We start from the raw sequence: 16,391 nt of genomic DNA on the forward strand, positions 1-16,391 counted from the left end.
GGGTTCCAAACTACGGCAGTTGACTGTAGTTAGATACGCCCGTTTGGTTTCCTAGGCTCCCAAAAAGATAATGCTGACAGAATAAGACCCAGTTGCATGATATTTCACAAAATCGGAGTAGTGAAGCTGAGTTCGGAGAATTTTCTATAGTATGTCCTGTTGTAAAGCATCAACAGCTTCCAGAAAATCGACCTCTCTCTGTCAGACTCCGGGCGTCTCACTTGCTTATCAGTCTTGTTTCAACTAAAGCACCTCTTCGGCTTCAAAAACAGTTATCTCACCGGCTGTAACCCAGAACGTCGCGATCTCATTTCACGCATTTGAAACTTCAGACGTCAAGAAGGTATATAAACCGGGTATATAAATCCACTAACTTCTTTTGTGTTAGAGCTGTTTTCAATTGAGTGTCGTAAAACTAAACCAATTGCTTACCAATTGGACTACTCAGCCAATCTCAAACCGTAGGGAAAAAGAAGTAATTTCCTGATTACCAGTCGACTCACAATTGAAAACTGCTCTATCACGCGTAACGCAAATTGAACGTTTTTGCCAACAGATCGGATCCCCACGCTGAATACTTATTTTTGTCGCTGTGGTTGTTCTGTTCCCAAGAACTCTTTATACAATATGGTTTCTGTATATATCTGTTTCTTTTTTCAACCGAAATGCTCAGAATTGTTAACCTTTTGTTTCCAATTCAGGTTCTAGTTGCGGTTATACTTCTGCCAGTAAAGCTTTCCTGTTCTCGCTTTACAACAAAGATGGATATAATCCTGTCAAGCTGATTCAGTATCAATATCAGAGTTACGCAATGTACCACTGCTCCAACTACGGACCCACTTTTGGTTATGGCAATGACATCAAAATATCGGACAACGCTTTGAGCAACTCAAATTCGTATACACGGTGCGGCTATACATACTCCGTTCCTTCAGGATATTCAACTGGTAACTGTGGGTTTTTCACCGGAGGCTATGGGTTCACTCCTACTGACATTGAGGTGTTCTACGAAATAGGTGATTAAAAACAGAACATGCTAACTCTCTTTTAATGCCGCAATAATTTGATTTAGCGCACTCTTTCCAGTAAGCGCCGCCTTACACTGAACCGCCTTACAAGTGTTTTACGAAATAGGTGATTGAAAACAGAACATGCTAACTCTCTTTTAATACCGTAATGATTCGATTTAGCGCTCTCTTTCCAAAAAGCGTTCCCTGTCTAACAAGTCCTCCATATTGATTGTCCTTTTCTAATACACGTCCCCTATTCCAACAAGAGGTACCATTACAAAAATGGCATTAAAGACATTGACATAGTAAACACTGACTAGACGAGTGAATAATGTAGTCCGCTTTCTAATTTGAAGGTAATATTGCCGAAGCTATTGAATTGGACTCATCAAGCCCCGCTTGTTACAGTTGTCAAGTCATTTTACCCGTCATTGTTCAATCACATTCCACTGTTTATGTCGTAAACAGAAATATATAAGCGACCCATTCCTAAAGGGCGCCTGCCCTCCAATAAGCCCAAACAAGCCCCCACCCCACCTTTGAGCTACCAAAAGTAAACAGGCGTCCGGGGCCCTAAATCGAATTACTATGGTATTTGTAAACATTATGGTATTATGTAAATTTGCAACTACGACAAGCGATTGGCGTACGAGACTCATGCCACATTGTCATCCATGATCCAAGAACGGTCTCGGTTTAAAATTTTCCAAATCCTTTGATATTATTTAGAGTTACTCGTGCCGGTCACACTGTTGGGTTACATGTTAGAGTTACAACCACATAAAAATCACGGCTCAGTGGCTTTCATCTGAATGGTCACGCACTAGTATTTGATCCAAACTTAAAAGTTAGAACCACCTTGTACAACATAGTAAACAGTGCCACATGAAAATACTGCTCAATAGCTTTCACCGGAATCATCGCACACTAGTATTTCATCTACAGACGTAAAACTAAGAACCACCTTCTACAACATATTAAACAGTACCACATGAAAGTACTCCTCAATAGCTTTCATTTGAATGGTCGCACACTAGGGTTTCATCCACAGACTTAAAAGTTAGAACCACCTTGTATAGCATAATAAACAGTACCACATGAAAGTACTGCTCAATAGCTTTCATTTGAATGGTCACACACTAGGGTTTCATCCACAGACTTAAAAGTTAGAACCACCTTGTATAGTATGATGAACGTACCACATGAGAGTGCAGCTTGCCTATGCTAGACTTTCATCGATAGATTAATTTTAATGTTAAACTTTGCAGAGTCAATTTTGTGTAAGCCCTTAGCCTTCAAGTAAGACTCCTTGAGTTACTATGGCTACTTAACGTAACATTAGAGCAGAGTAGAAGAAATCTAACAAAGTAGATACGTTTTCATACAAATTGAGTGGTCTTTTAGAAAAAGTATCAAAACTATCAAATTTGTAAATGGTTTTTGGTATGATCACGGATAATAATACTAATTCCATGCAAAAAAATATTTCCTGCAGAAAACGAAAAAAACCTGTCATAATTTTAATAACAAAAGGTGCAAGTTGTAGAATGCGTGTACCTTAGTGACAGCCGTTTTCCCAAGACAGGGGAAAACGGAATTCGAAATTCCAGTTTCGTTTTTCGTTTTACTCACGAGATCGGAAAAAGGAATTCGAGATTCCATTTTCGTTTTCCGTTTTCCTACTACATTGAAAATGGATTCCAACTTCTGTTTTCGTTTTTCGTTTTACCACAGCTTTGGACAACAGAATTCTAATTGTTATTTCCTTTTTTCGTGTTTCGTTTTTTAAGATATTGAAAAACGGAATTTGAACATCGATTGTCGTTTTTCGTTTATGTGTTTTTGTCACTTTTGTATACATGAACCCACAGAAGAATGTTGGTTCTTCCTGTCGCTAACAACAGTAGACCTGGAAACCACATCCTTGATGAAGTCTTTGTTCGCCGTTTTCTCATTGACGAAAATAATAGTTATGAAGACCTTCTCGAGGGAATCAAGACCCGATATGGGGCTGCACAGTAAGTGTAAAAAGGTTTTACAGTCGCCATGATATCAAGAAGAGAGGGTCAGTTGCAGATGGAACAGTCGATATCCGGTCAGTGTAAAATAAGGACTGCGGACTGCAGACTGCAGACTGCGGACTGCAACTGCGGTAAAATGGAGACTGAGGGTCAAAATGCAGACTGCAGACCATGAGTAAAATACAGACTGGAAACTTTTTAACTGAGTAGTTTCCATCATTGAGAGCTAACCGTAACTGGCAGGCAAACCGGAGCGTTATTTAGGCTAACCGGAGCATTGCAAACTTTCACTACTAGCCTGAATAACCCTGTTTCCGGTTAGAAATCAATAATGGAAATAACACCGTCGATATAAACTTAAAAAGTCTGTAGTCTGCAGTCTGCGTTTTACCCTCAGTCTGCATTTTATGCCCGGTCAGTCCGCAGTCTTCGTTTTACACTGACCGGTCGATAAGAAGAGGGTGCCATATCGGAGGTTCAACTGTATGTTCCAAATCGATCATGACAAGCCTTTGTACTGAAACTTTTTGACTTAATGGTCGGACCTGAATAGCCATTTAATTCCGTGATTTGTGATAGTACAAGCATAATTCCATTTCCTTGCCGATATCGATATCGTGGTAGTCGAAACAGAAGGCTTTTATTAACAGTCAGCTCGATGCGGTTTGTAGCGGGCTGAAAAATTCTTAATATTAGTTTTCTAAAAATATAGCTGCGCAGTTTTTTTTACGTTAATTGTTGTAATCACAACTCCGTATGTATGTACATTCAGTTACATATAGTTAGCTATGACGTCCATTTTGAGGATCGTAAGGGAGGAAAGAATATATACAAGCCCAAAGAGCGCTAGCGCCTCCTTAATAGGCTACCGTCTTGAGATAATATAACAGAACACAAAAACGAAAAACGAAAATCGAAGTTCAAATTCTGTTTTCAATGTCTTACGAAAATAGAAGATGAAAAAACGGAAATGACAATTGCAATTCTGTTGTACGAAGTCGTGGGAAAACGAAAAACGAAAATAGAAGTTGCAATTTCGTTTTCAATGTAGCTGGAAAACGAAAAACCGAAAATAAAAGTTCGAATTCCCTTTTCCGATGACGTGGGTAAACGAAAAACGAAACTGGAAGTTTGAATTCCGTTTTCCTATGTCGTAGGAAAACGGTTGGCACTAAGGTACACGTATATTTTGTAGTACCTTGGTCAAGGATACGGGAAGTCGAGTGTAAAAGCCGATCATTCTTTCGTGGGAGTTCATATTCGGCCAAAACTTCCGCTTTTAATTTCTGGAAATCCCAGTTGCGAATGGCACAACATTTTGCGGAATTTCCGTGGAAAAGAAAAACCTCGCTCGCCAGGTATTCCCTACTTTTCGAAAATATCTACGTTCCATTAAATTTTGCTCCCGGAATTCAGTTCGTATTTCGCAAATGCAGCTTTCATTTAATATAACTTGTATTATCTGGAAACTTTTGGCCAAGTTTCCAAAGTTCTGTAATTTATGGTTGATTAGAAAACGATAAATCCCAGACAAAAAAGTTGGGACACGAAGCAAGTTCTCCCCTCCCCCACCTACAATGTTCATAACCAGGTGATTTTTCTCCCTTCTTGTTGAGAAAACGTAACATTTTCCAACATTGATTAGAGGGTATAGGGGATACGTGATCCAGCTCAAGCGTCCCAACTACTTTTGTCCGGGACTGAAGCTCTAAGTAGTAATTATGACAAGTTCTATGAAAGCACTATTTGTTACATTTATTGTTCTTATTTACAAAGGTTTTGCATTTAACCACTTAGTTTAGGGATCCAACATAGGTTTCGCGGGATGCGAGATGAGAGGAAAAATGAAGGCGGAATACGGGATGACAGAACTTTTAATGGCGGGATGCGGGATAAAAACAGTTCGGTGAAAACGGGATTTGCTCTTTTTGACAGACGGGATGCGAGATAGTCCTAAGAGCGACGGCGGGATGCGAAATCGACGGCGGGATGCGGAATGTAAAGAGGTAAATTACACATTACAGTCGTTACACGGAGGAACTACGACTCTTTATCAGGCGGAATCGAGATAAACATTCCGACCCGGGCGGGATGGTGCGATTGAGCCAAAAATACTAGCGGGATGCGGGATTGAAAAAACCTATGTTGGACCCTCTTAGTTAGCGAACGGAAGTTTTGCGAGCTGGCTTCATGAGGTTAAACTTCCGCCGGAGTTTTAAGTTTGCAGTATACAGCTATTTCAATTAACGCGGTCGGAGCAAAGCTTTAAGCTTTCTTTCTCTTCAGACGTCTGGAAACAATGTTCCTTTCGCCACACTTAATTTCAGAATTTTTAACCAAAGGTCGTTTTATAATAGTGAAAGAAAAGCTAGAGAAAAATGGTCTAATGAGTGGAAAATCTATTGTATCCTTGCTAATACTTCACGAGCAAAGATACAAATTCGTAGATTTCCTCTACACCAACATGCAAACTTTCGACAAATACCCTGACTACTGTTCGGTCTTGTCGCGAAAACATGACGCTTTCATCTGACAACGTCGACTGAAATAGCTGTAAACGTAAAACTTCAAGAGGCATCGCAGTCATCAGTATTTATTCAATACCTTTTTGTAGTGTTTAGCTTTATCAAGCTTAACACATTGACATTAAAATAAAATTAGTATCATTTATTCATTATTTATTTAGTGGAATCTCTCTTTAAGCCCGGGCCAAACGACAACGACAGAAACGACAGTCGCCTTCTAATCACGAGAGATACGCGAGGGTATTTTTTCAACTCTCAGCGAGTGTGGGCAAAACGGGAGAAAACTCTTCGTGACTGGCTAGAAAAATTGGAACAGGTTCAAATTCGATAGGAATATACGAGGGTTAACGTGAGTCCCCGATAACGCACGAAGGTTGACGAGAGCCACCGATAACGCACGAAGGTTGACGAGAGTCACCGATAACGCACGAGAGTCGCCATGCAAGAGTTTAAGAGAGTCACTGAGACCCCGTCCACACTGCGCCAGAGGAATTTGAAAACGAAGCTTTATTTCTACGTTTAGCCCTGCCGTCTACACTAATCCGTCACGAAAACGGAGCTTTTCGAAAACGCTTTTCAAATCGGACGAATTGGAAAACGCCGGCTCTTCGTTTCCGCGTGAAAGGAAAAACATTTTGAAAACAGAGCTTTTCGAAAACGATTGCGTCACAATAATCATGTGATTTTCCTGGATGAATTTTCCTCAAACGCAAATCCAAAATGACCGGTGACTGTTACGTTTTTAAATTCCTCCGGCGTATTTTGTCGGTAACCATTTGATGCGTTTTCAGAGTGAAACTTCCGTTTTCAAATTTCTACGCGGCATAGTGTGGACGGGGCATGAGGCGTATATGACTTTCAAGCCAGGCGAGACTCAATGCTTTTTGTCCTTTGGCGCGGGCCCCCTGAGGACCAAAAAAAACAAAAAAAGGAAATTGGTGTTGTTGAAAGGTGGCCTCGATTGTGTGGAGGCCATTAGATAAGATTCACCGTGCTTTTGTTTAAAGTGTTGTAAGCTTTGTAAGGTCAATGTAAATCAGCTGTAAAACTTTGAAGTAAATAAACTGAATTAAACGGTTACTCATTCTCTTCAGATGATTTAGTATCACGCGAGGTCGCGCTCTTCATGTCAAATATGGTAAATTTATTGTTATTTTTTTAATACGGTTTATGTGTACTAAAAATTTCCCACTGTTAAACCAAGAGAGTTAAGACCCACAGTCTTAACGTTTTGACAGAATGTCTGGTCTTTTGTGCGTCGCGGGCGTGTTGTTGAGAAATAAATAAAAAGATAAAAAACTAAAAGCCCACTGATTTGTTTCATTTAAACGATTTCCCCTTTTACATACATTCAAAATATATTCCCAATAAAATATTATTCCCCTGTGCTAACAACAGGTTCTTTGTACAGCCATTTGTCTGTTGCTTCAGTAAAAACCATATACTTTTCCATTTACAAAGACTCCAGCCTCACCTAAGCTGTTTCGTTCCGTCAATTTATTCTTTTTACAGATTGTTTTTTACTTCTTCAGTCCCAATACATTTTGGCTAATTGTTCCGTGGACATCGCCAAAACAATTTTAAAGCCAAAGCCTGAATTAGAGACCTACACAGGAAATCCTTTGTGTTCATGGGGTACTGCTGTTATGGGAACGGAATGACACTCTAATTAACCACAATATAGTCCAAGAATCTTCTGGGAATTATACCATTCTCATATCTCAAGAATGCTTGCGAACCTACACCCTCCAAAAAAATTTTAGACACTTTTTTCGGGCAAAAATTTCGGACACTTTCCTGAAACATAAAAACCACGTGTTAGACTGAAACTATATCTGTTAGAATGATAGTTTTGGCTTTGCAGATATACCGACGGGAAAATAAGAAAATTTCTATCAATCCGTTACGTATCTTCGGGCCCCTAAACTGTGTCTCAACTAGTTCAGATAAATAGCTCTAAAGCCGCTAGTTTCTTTTATGGAGCGAACTCTGATCGCTCCATAAAAGAAACTGGTGGCTATAGAGCTATTTAAAAGTGTTATACTGTACTATAAACATTTCGGACGATTTTATTTTGGGACAGTTTTTTGTCCGAAATTAAAATCGTCCGAGTTATTTGCAAGTAATTTATGTTGGGTTACATGTACAGGGCCAGGGTCTCCCAAAGGGTTTATTTTTCTCTTTCAACTTCTATTTTTCTTTTGTTTATTTACTTGAAGCAGGAGCCCGTTGATCCTGGTTGAAGATTCGGGTTGGAAAACTAAGCAGAGGCGTGTTATATCTCAGCTAAACTCGATTCTGAGAAGTCTTACAAGACCCTTTGAAGTTTTCGTCTTCGGAATGTTGAGAAATTCCAGTAAGACGTTTTGTCACCGTTGAATTTTGAAATTAAGCTTCTATGAAACCGAATAATATAATTAGTTCGCTTGTAAAACGGTACAACTGAAACATTTAATTGCGTTGTTTTACCCCATTTAATTATCAAATGCTCTCTCTCGAAATAAGCTTTCTGTCATTACTGAAATCTTTTATAGGTGAAAAAGATTAATTTTTAGACTTCTGTGTAAAAACCGTTGATGTTAAAAAAAAATGTTCCCGGGTCGAAGCCGGCAAGAAACCTGTTAATTTAAAATCCAGACATTTCACAAGCATATGGTATATTAGCTATTGTTATTGAAATTTCAATAGATGAGCATCTTAATCATGCGACAATTCATTACCCATCAGAAATAGTGTCTGTAAAGTAGGTAAACATGAGCATTATATTGCAGTCACCTGCCATTTAGTAGGAGGACTTGTCCACTGAAAATTCAAAAGCTTCTCTCTCCATTTAGCTGTGTTTGACTTTTGACAAGAGCTCACGACCAAAAGGAACAACTGAAGAGAAGGTGGGCAAAACAGCTTTTTACTGAGTATGCCTCTCCTAGCATTAACCAAAATGGATTTAGTAGCTAGTGATTTGCAGTTACTCGTCCTTAAACCCATTAGCTTTTCGTTTATAGCATGCTGTGGTAATTACTCACGGAAAATGCCCCTAATTTATATACGACAACAAAATTTTCATATTTTTCAGAGATACACAACGTTCATTGTCTATAACATAGCACAGGCGAAAAGAAAAGGAACAAGCTTTATACGGTTTCATAAGTTCGTAAGTGTTAAACTAGAATTGTTATGTATTTAGACTCTATAGTTGCAGCAACAAAACAGACGGCATAAACTTTCCAGCTGTATTTCCATCAAGGACACATACAGCTACGGAACAATCCTATATGAAAACGTCGGGGATGTTCGTCGTCTCGCTTTGGGGTGTAAATCAAGGATTTTGGTCTCACTTGGAGTGTTCAGGACGAAATTCCACTAGTTGTAGCTGTCAATGCATCTTTTAGGGTGCACTCGAAGAGATGACGATTTGCGCAGCTCTCTAGCTAGCTGTCGAGTCCGATCTACAAGCCCGGGCTCCTTTCCCGAACAGCAGATGAAAAAATTTCCAGTACCACCATGAAATCCCTGGTTTCTACACAATGATATAATCATCCCTTCTTCGTTTTAAGTAGCATCTTTTAGAGGTCAAATAAAGCTCGAGACACGCCCATATTTGTCTGCTTTAGCTAAATTCAATTTTTTTTGGCGAGTATTACCGACGTTTTCATATGGGAGCCACCCCTTTCCGCGCTAGAGCCTCTGTTTAAAAAGAAAACAGCGAGACTTTATTTTGCTCTTGACCAAATTATGACAGAAAACATTCACGTTGGAGCAGCTGTTTTTAAGCATGTTTATCGCCCATTTTGGCCAATACATTGAAATATTTCGAATTGTCAAAACGAGTCTGTGGCATAGTTTGTGACACGCTGAAAAAGGCGCAGTGACGAGACACGATAAACAAGCAATTATTCAAAACAGCACAAAGGTGTTGAAAAAAAGTGTATTTTTTCCCCTTCAGTTTGAACCCAGGACTGCGGACAGAAGTACACTCTTTTCCATTTCTGTAAGTCAATGGATTATATTTATTCCTCGAAATAAATGCGGACAAAATTTATTTAAAATTTATAAATGCGGACACATACGACTTCCCATTTCTCCACAGCCCGGAAATGGAATTGTGAATCAATTAACCCAAAGCGAGTTGGAATTGTGCGTGCGCAAGCTTCTTCTTTCTTAATCAATGATGTTAAATCTGCGATTTTAATTCTTCGTTGCGTTGAAGATTAGCGGAGAATTTCAGGCTTGCTTCAGCTTATTTATACTTATTTATAAGAACTACGTTACATGACTGACTCCTTTTGTTGTCACGTTTGTTAAAAGCAATTAAGTGCTATTGACAGGTGCTTTTCCATAAAAGAAAGCATTGAATACACTTCCCTTTTTAACTATGTTTTGCAAAAAAAAGCTAGAGCAATGTCATCGGACCTCAGATGAACGAAACAAACAAGTATATAACAATGTGCAATACAATATGCAATACAATACAAGTATATAACCCCATGCAATACAAAATCAACGGTCACTACATAATAAAAATATTATTTACCTTTTCACGCGGGTAAGTAAGTTATACATCCGCAAAACTTCACAAATGAAACCGAAAAGCCACAAATACTTTAATTCATCAGTTATATTGAAAAACAACATTTGATCGTGTTTTTTGGATTCGTAAATTCGATCAATATCTTGTCGTAGGAAAAAGAAAACTAAGCTTTTTAGGTCATTGAAACTGGAAAATGACAAACAGTGTTTTTGTAATTTACCGAAAAATAGTTCAAACGAAGTAGAGGTTCGATATATAAATGAGTTAAAACCACAAAATGACATCTCCCTGATGAATTCTAATTTTACTCAACTTACAAAGTTTTCCTTTTTTATTTTTAATAATTCAAAAGAAAAACTTATTGCAAACCTTAACTGAAAGCAATTCCATGAAAAACACGTCCTGAGTCACAATTTAGAACTTAACTAAATATGGTTTTTAGCAACGTAAGTTTAGTTCGCGAATTAAGTAGAAACAATATATTTTCGCTTTTCCAAGCTAAAGCCATTAACGGAAAAGGTGCCGTTTAATTATTAACATTTGTTGACACAGCGAAAGATTCTTTCCTCCTTTTAAATTTTGTTCAAGAGTATGTCTCTTTTTGTTGTAAATAGCACTTTCAGGACCTAATTCAGTACTAATGAATTTTTTCAGCTGTGCGGAAGAGTAGTTGAAGTTTGGTTGAAGGATTAATCAGCCCGAGGTGAATTTGCCGAAAAAAATGCTGAGTTATCAATTTAATCTTTTCACACATATTATTATGATAAAAGCTGAACAAGAGTCCAGGATGCGCATTTCTCAGGCCGGATAAATTTGAAAACGAAGCTTTATTTCTGCGGTTAGGCCTACAGTGCACATTAATCCGTCACGAAAATGGAGCTTTTCGAAAACGCTCTTCAAGCCAGGAATTTGAAAACGCCGGCTTTTCGTTTTCGTGTGGACGGAAAACATTTTGAAAACGGAGCTTTTCGAAAACGATGGCCTCACGATAATCATGTGATTTCCCTGACTGACATTTCTTCAAATGCAAATCCAAAATGGAAAAATGAACGTTAATTGTTGCGTTTTTAATTGGGGCCAGTCATATCCCTTTGTGTCGTTGCGTTTTCAATGTGTTCTCCTTAGTCAAGAATGACTCTCCATCATATATTCTGTTATCAAGGCGAATCTAGGTGGTTTAGTCCAAGCGCACTTATAGCACTTAGAAATCTGCTTTTCAAACTTTGTTTTACAAAACAACCTTCCTTTATGGGTGAAGAAGTGAATACGACTATTAATTTCACAGGCAAAACGAAATTAACGGACATGACTTAATGAACCAATAATATTTACAAACCTTTTAGCCCGGGCGTATGGTGTATTCAATTTTTAATATAGATCGAACTTTCACAAATGGAAAAAGCCACAAATATGCAGAACTGTAAATAGCTTCATTTCACTGATAAACAACAGGTTTATAATTAAGCAGTCTTATTAGCAGATTTTGTGCTTCATCCATTTTGTGTCAGAACAAAACTAAACTTTTAAGTCTTTTAACATTGTCAAAACTCGTTGAGTAGAGAAAGTATTCAAACTGAAATAATTAACTGTATTGTTTTTATTCAGTATAACTAATTTTAAATAAACGAAACGTCAGTAAAATAAAATAGGACCACAAATTGGCGACTTTCCTGAACTTAAAATCAGTCTCCGTTTTCCTGGATGTAGGGGAATTTCGCCGAAACGTCGATAAATATATTTGTGGTCATGTTTCTTTTCATGTTTTTGACATCAATTTAACTGAACAGGTCCATTAATTTAATTTGTTCTTTTTTTCTAGTTCAGAACCAGTTTTTATTGAAGTTATATAGCCCAGGGCGAAAATTTTTTCCCGAGAGTCACTTCCATCAAAGTTTTCTATGAAATTTTCCTCAATTCGTTCAGGAAGTAAAGAAGTTAAGTTTCGTGGGGAAAATATATTTTATTTAACAAATAAAGAAGCCTAAGCCGTGTATTACACTGTGATAAAACTGACACGACGGGCATTTGAGAATACGAGGGAAATCTAGAAAACACGAGCCGCAGGCGAGTGCTCTCTACATTTCTCGAGTGTTCTCAAATGTCCGGAGTGTTTTACGAACAAGTTCTCGAAGGTGATTAATCTTGATGACAAGGCACCGTTTCCACATACTAAGTTTGTTGGGTAAAATTAAAATTTCAAAAAATAAATTTGTTATAGAATATTATTTAAGTTTTTAAAAAAAAAATGTCATGCGCTAAATTGCCAAATGATTTCAAACTATCAAAGCACACTCACAATTATTTTACATTGTGTTGATTTTAAGGATTGTCTTGCCAAGGACTCGAGCGTAATGGCTTTTGTCAAAAGGCTTTTTTACCTAGCAGCTGTGCTTGGAGTATCGCAACTGTTTTGTAACGTGGAGGCACAGCAATGTAGCAGACAAAGTCGAAAAGAAGCTTCCCAGTTTGGCATGATGTTACAGAGACACATCTTCAAACGGATGACGGATCCTTCGTATGTTTGTGTTAAGGAGTGTCGCCTTGACTTACGGTGCCAAAGTTTCAACTACGTTATTTCCAAAGAGATGTGTGAATTGAACAATCGCACCAAGGAAGCGAGACCTGAAGATTTTGTTCCAGACCCTGACAGATATTACTTTAGACGAGACTTTGGTAGAGGTAACTAATCATAGTTTTATCAAGTTCCTTTCTTACCCGGTTTAGTGAATTTCTCGTTTCTCGATTTAAGAAAAGAGGCACATCATGCATACGTTGGTAATACGAATTGCAAAATTATCATGATGAAAAAATATATGCAATAACGATTGAAATTGTCGGACACTTCGGATGAATGTTGGAAATTCTCTACATCTTGACGAGCCTTTACATCACCTTGGGAAATCGTCGGAATTCGTCGGGTCATCTTCGGAAATTTTGTAGGTCTTCGGTTAAACTTTGGAATCTTTGTAGGTTGTCAAAAAATCTCTGGGAATCCTTCGAATAAACCGATCAAAATGCATTAATTATTCTGCTCTCTACGCTTTAAACGTATATGAAATGATGTCGATATATAGATAACATCCTCAGTATGATTCAAGAATCACACGGGAACTGTAACACACCTGGTTAATATCACGGATTATTATACGGTTGTACATGTGTTTCACAAGGACTGGGAACTACCAAATTCACGAATTTGATCGGCTAAAATCGATATTGACCGCGGTCTAGATTTTCCCATTTAGACCGGCACCTAAATCGGTTACATTTTGCGGTGAAAAAGCTGTAAACTAAAATACAAAAATGTTGACTATTTCCTTAAAAAACTATTAGTGGAAGTGCCAAAACGCCTGATGAGAAAAAAAATATTAAAGAGGACGAGCAAACTTTGGCCGATTTAAGTTCAGCTCATCGCGGTTCGCAAGGAAAATGCCAGCTAGTACAAACCAGTTACATTAGAAGAATCAAATTTTTCTTTTGTGCCATATAATAAACATCTTATTAACCGAGCTTAGTCGGTCTGTATGGGAGAATCTTGATCTCGGTCTTGCATACAGACCGAACACAGTGAGGTCTGTACTCACGACCTTGGTCAAGATTCTCCCATACAGACCGACTAAGCTCGGTTAAACAAAAATGTATGAATTCCTTCATCGAGCCAAATTTTGCTCGTTAAAGACTAAGAATGGTCAATTGGACCGATTTATGGCGAAAAAGAAAGTTTTGGAGAAAATTTGTGCTTTTCTTTAATAAGAGCTAATGAATAATATTCGCTTTCCAGTCCCCCTCGGTTCCATTCCTGAACTGCCTGCTGAATCGTGCCATGAAATCAAGGCGAGTGAAGGAGGACAAGCCGTCAGTGGAACATACTGGTTTTATTCTATTGTACCAGACAACGTTGCACTTGCATACTGTGACATGAAAACCGAAGGTAACTTTACCCAGTTTTCTTTTTTTGTCGCTGTTTTGAGGTGTCCAGTTGCACACAGCTTTTGCAGCAAAATGAGGAAAAAAAGTTACGAAACATTATACATGGTTTTTACACGTAACAATAAAAAATGTATTTTTGATTATGACAAGGTCTTTTTCTAACCCTGACGTCTTATACAGATATCTAGATTTTTTTGCAGTATTTAACAAGAGGAAATCGTCTATTTGTAGCGCTAGAGTCAAGGAAATTCAAGGTCGGGGTTCTTTTAGACTTAAAATAGTAATTACCATTTACAACAACCTCTCTGGGAAACTTTGGGCAAAATACATTAATTTGATTCCAAGGTGGGCTACTTTCAAATTTCAATATTTAGACTTCAGACCTCTTATTATGCACATTCACTACTGGTAAAGACTACAAAATTAACTTCAAATTGAAGGAAACCCGAAAGTAACAGTTTTCTAAGATAGAGATATTAAATAAACCATAAAGAAACAAGGATGGTCTAGAATGGAGAAGACTGACACGGTTTACAAAAGAAGAACTTCAAAAAAATAGGCTAAACTTTTCAATATGAGCAAACCGTGAAGTAGGTCCTTTAACTAGGAACATTTGTAGTCTTTACCCTTAAAATGGTAGCTTGACTTGATAATATGGACCTCTATGAGACTCCAAAATCAGAGGTGTTGTTAACGAATTCTATCCATTTCAAAACCTTAAAAAAGATGAGTGTATTTTGCTATCCTTCCCTCAGACCTGGACGAATGCAATTCCTCAGTTCCTGTTTGTCACGAGAGTGCCACGTGTCAGAATACCATTGGTTCTTATCGCTGCTTATGTAACAGGACTGGGTTTATTTATCAGGATGGAAAAGGTTGCGTTGGTAAGTATAACATGACTTGGTCAGCCTAGTGCTGCCTGAACTCGACCTTTTCAAATAAAGTAAGTACGTAGGTATGAATTCTTGTCCACGGTTTTGGCAAACTCTAAACAGCAGTCTCAGAATCTCATATCTTGTGTTATAATTTTTTACTTCGCTCGAATTTAAAGGAGCTCAGTTACGTTATTTTGAGTCATTTTGGCCACGTACAAAATTGAATCTAAATTGAAGGAAACCTGGAAATATAAATTTACTAAGATAGAAAAACACAATAGAGATAATAATCAACCATAAAGGAGCAAGGATGGTTAAGGATGGAGGAGATTGACACGGATTACAAACGACGAACTTGAAAAATTTAGGCTAAACTTTTCAAGATGCGCAAACCGTGACGTAGGCCACTTAAGTGCTAGCTGACAATCCCTCGATTACCACTCGTTTATTGATCTTTACACCTGTTGTACAAAGCAAACTAACTACAGGCTGCGTCAGAGGTTTCGCACTAAGGCAAGGCTATAGCAAAGTGCTATAGCAAAGTTGAACAGGAAAACGAATTTAATCATTTCGATAAGAAAATGAGTACTTGAAAAGAGCGGAAATAAAGTTATCAACAGTCGTTATATCTGATAATCTTCGACAAACTTCGGAAGACAATCGTAAAGATTCGTTTTATCCCTTCGGATCATCGTGGAAAATCTTCGTCCACAAGTCACCTTTGGCGCTTCTTTTCCTTTGCTTTACAGATGTTGATGAATGTGCCGACGGGTCACATGATTGTGACGTCAATGCCGACTGTAACAATATTGCGGGATCCTACATATGCTCGTGCAAACCAACATATTTCGGAAACGGAAAATACTGTACAAGCTTCCGTGAGTTTTTAGTCTGTCATATTTGCAATGATATTATAAATTAATAAACGAACCCTTCTGTCCTAGCTTTATAATCTTGGGATAACTTTTGTTCGCTACGTGCACCGTGTGGGGGTGAGCAAAACATCAAGATATATTTTTGTCTCATACAAAAACTAGGCTTTTGTGGGTGGGCCATGTTCGCGGGGGCCTCATGGTTAGTGCGCTCGACTCCGGATCGACCGGTCTTGGTTCAAGTCCTAGCCGAGGACATTGTGTTGTGTTCTTGGGCAAGACACTTTACTCTCACAGTGCCTCACTCCATCCAGGTGTATAAATGAGTACCGGCGAACTTAATGCTGGGGGTAACCCTGCGATGGACCAGCATTCCATCCAGGGGGGAGTAGAAATACTACTAGTTGCTTCATGCCACAAAAACCGGGATAAGCTCTGGCCTGATGGGCCAATTGGCCCGTATTCCCACTTAACCTTTTTACCATAATTTGCTAATTTATTTAAGATGGCTCCTGCTTTTTCTTTTGACTCAAAGCCTCACTTTGCTATTCTCTCTTACCCAGGCGGCCTCGGTTCATCCGTTATTCTTGCTGGTCTCGGTCGCAAAAATTACACCGAGAAGCTGATTTC

At 38.3% G+C, this 16,391-nt stretch overlaps 2 protein-coding genes across 2 annotated transcripts in view; both read left to right on the forward strand.

Annotated features, from left to right (window-relative positions):
- The first annotated feature begins 358 nt into the window (after positions 1-358).
- Positions 359-16,391, forward strand: part of LOC145470676 (uncharacterized) — a 39,536-nt gene continuing 23,503 nt past the window's right edge. Inside the window, exon 1 of the mRNA XM_081454498.1 lies at positions 359-1,016. Coding sequence (XP_081310624.1) covers positions 812-1,016 — 205 coding nt within the window. The 5' untranslated portion in view covers positions 359-811. The remainder of the gene's footprint in view (positions 1,017-16,391) is intronic.
- On the forward strand, positions 8,429-16,335 carry LOC145470674 (uncharacterized). Its single transcript, XM_081454496.1, has 6 exons — positions 8,429-8,444; positions 9,500-9,544; positions 12,409-12,763; positions 13,866-14,015; positions 14,770-14,898; positions 15,639-16,335. Exons 3-6 carry the CDS (start codon positions 12,436-12,438, stop codon positions 15,809-15,811), a joined length of 780 nt encoding a protein of 259 aa, XP_081310622.1. The 5' UTR covers positions 8,429-8,444; positions 9,500-9,544; positions 12,409-12,435; the 3' UTR covers positions 15,812-16,335.

Source organism: Orbicella franksi, chromosome 15, assembly GCF_964199315.1.
Source record: "Orbicella franksi chromosome 15, jaOrbFran1.1, whole genome shotgun sequence".
In the NCBI taxonomy this organism is placed as follows: Eukaryota; Metazoa; Cnidaria; class Anthozoa; order Scleractinia; family Merulinidae; genus Orbicella; species Orbicella franksi.

Excerpts from the sequence above, each read along its gene's own strand:
- LOC145470674 (XM_081454496.1), top strand. The coding sequence starts at position 12,436 with ATGGCTTTTGTCAAAAGGCTTTTTTACCTAGCAGCTGTGCTTGGAGTA. Across the intron at positions 12,764-13,865 it reads TAGACGAGACTTTGGTAGAG|TCCCCCTCGGTTCCATTCCT; the intron begins GTAACTAATCAT and ends TTCGCTTTCCAG. Across the intron at positions 14,016-14,769 it reads CTGTGACATGAAAACCGAAG|ACCTGGACGAATGCAATTCC; the intron begins GTAACTTTACCC and ends TCCTTCCCTCAG.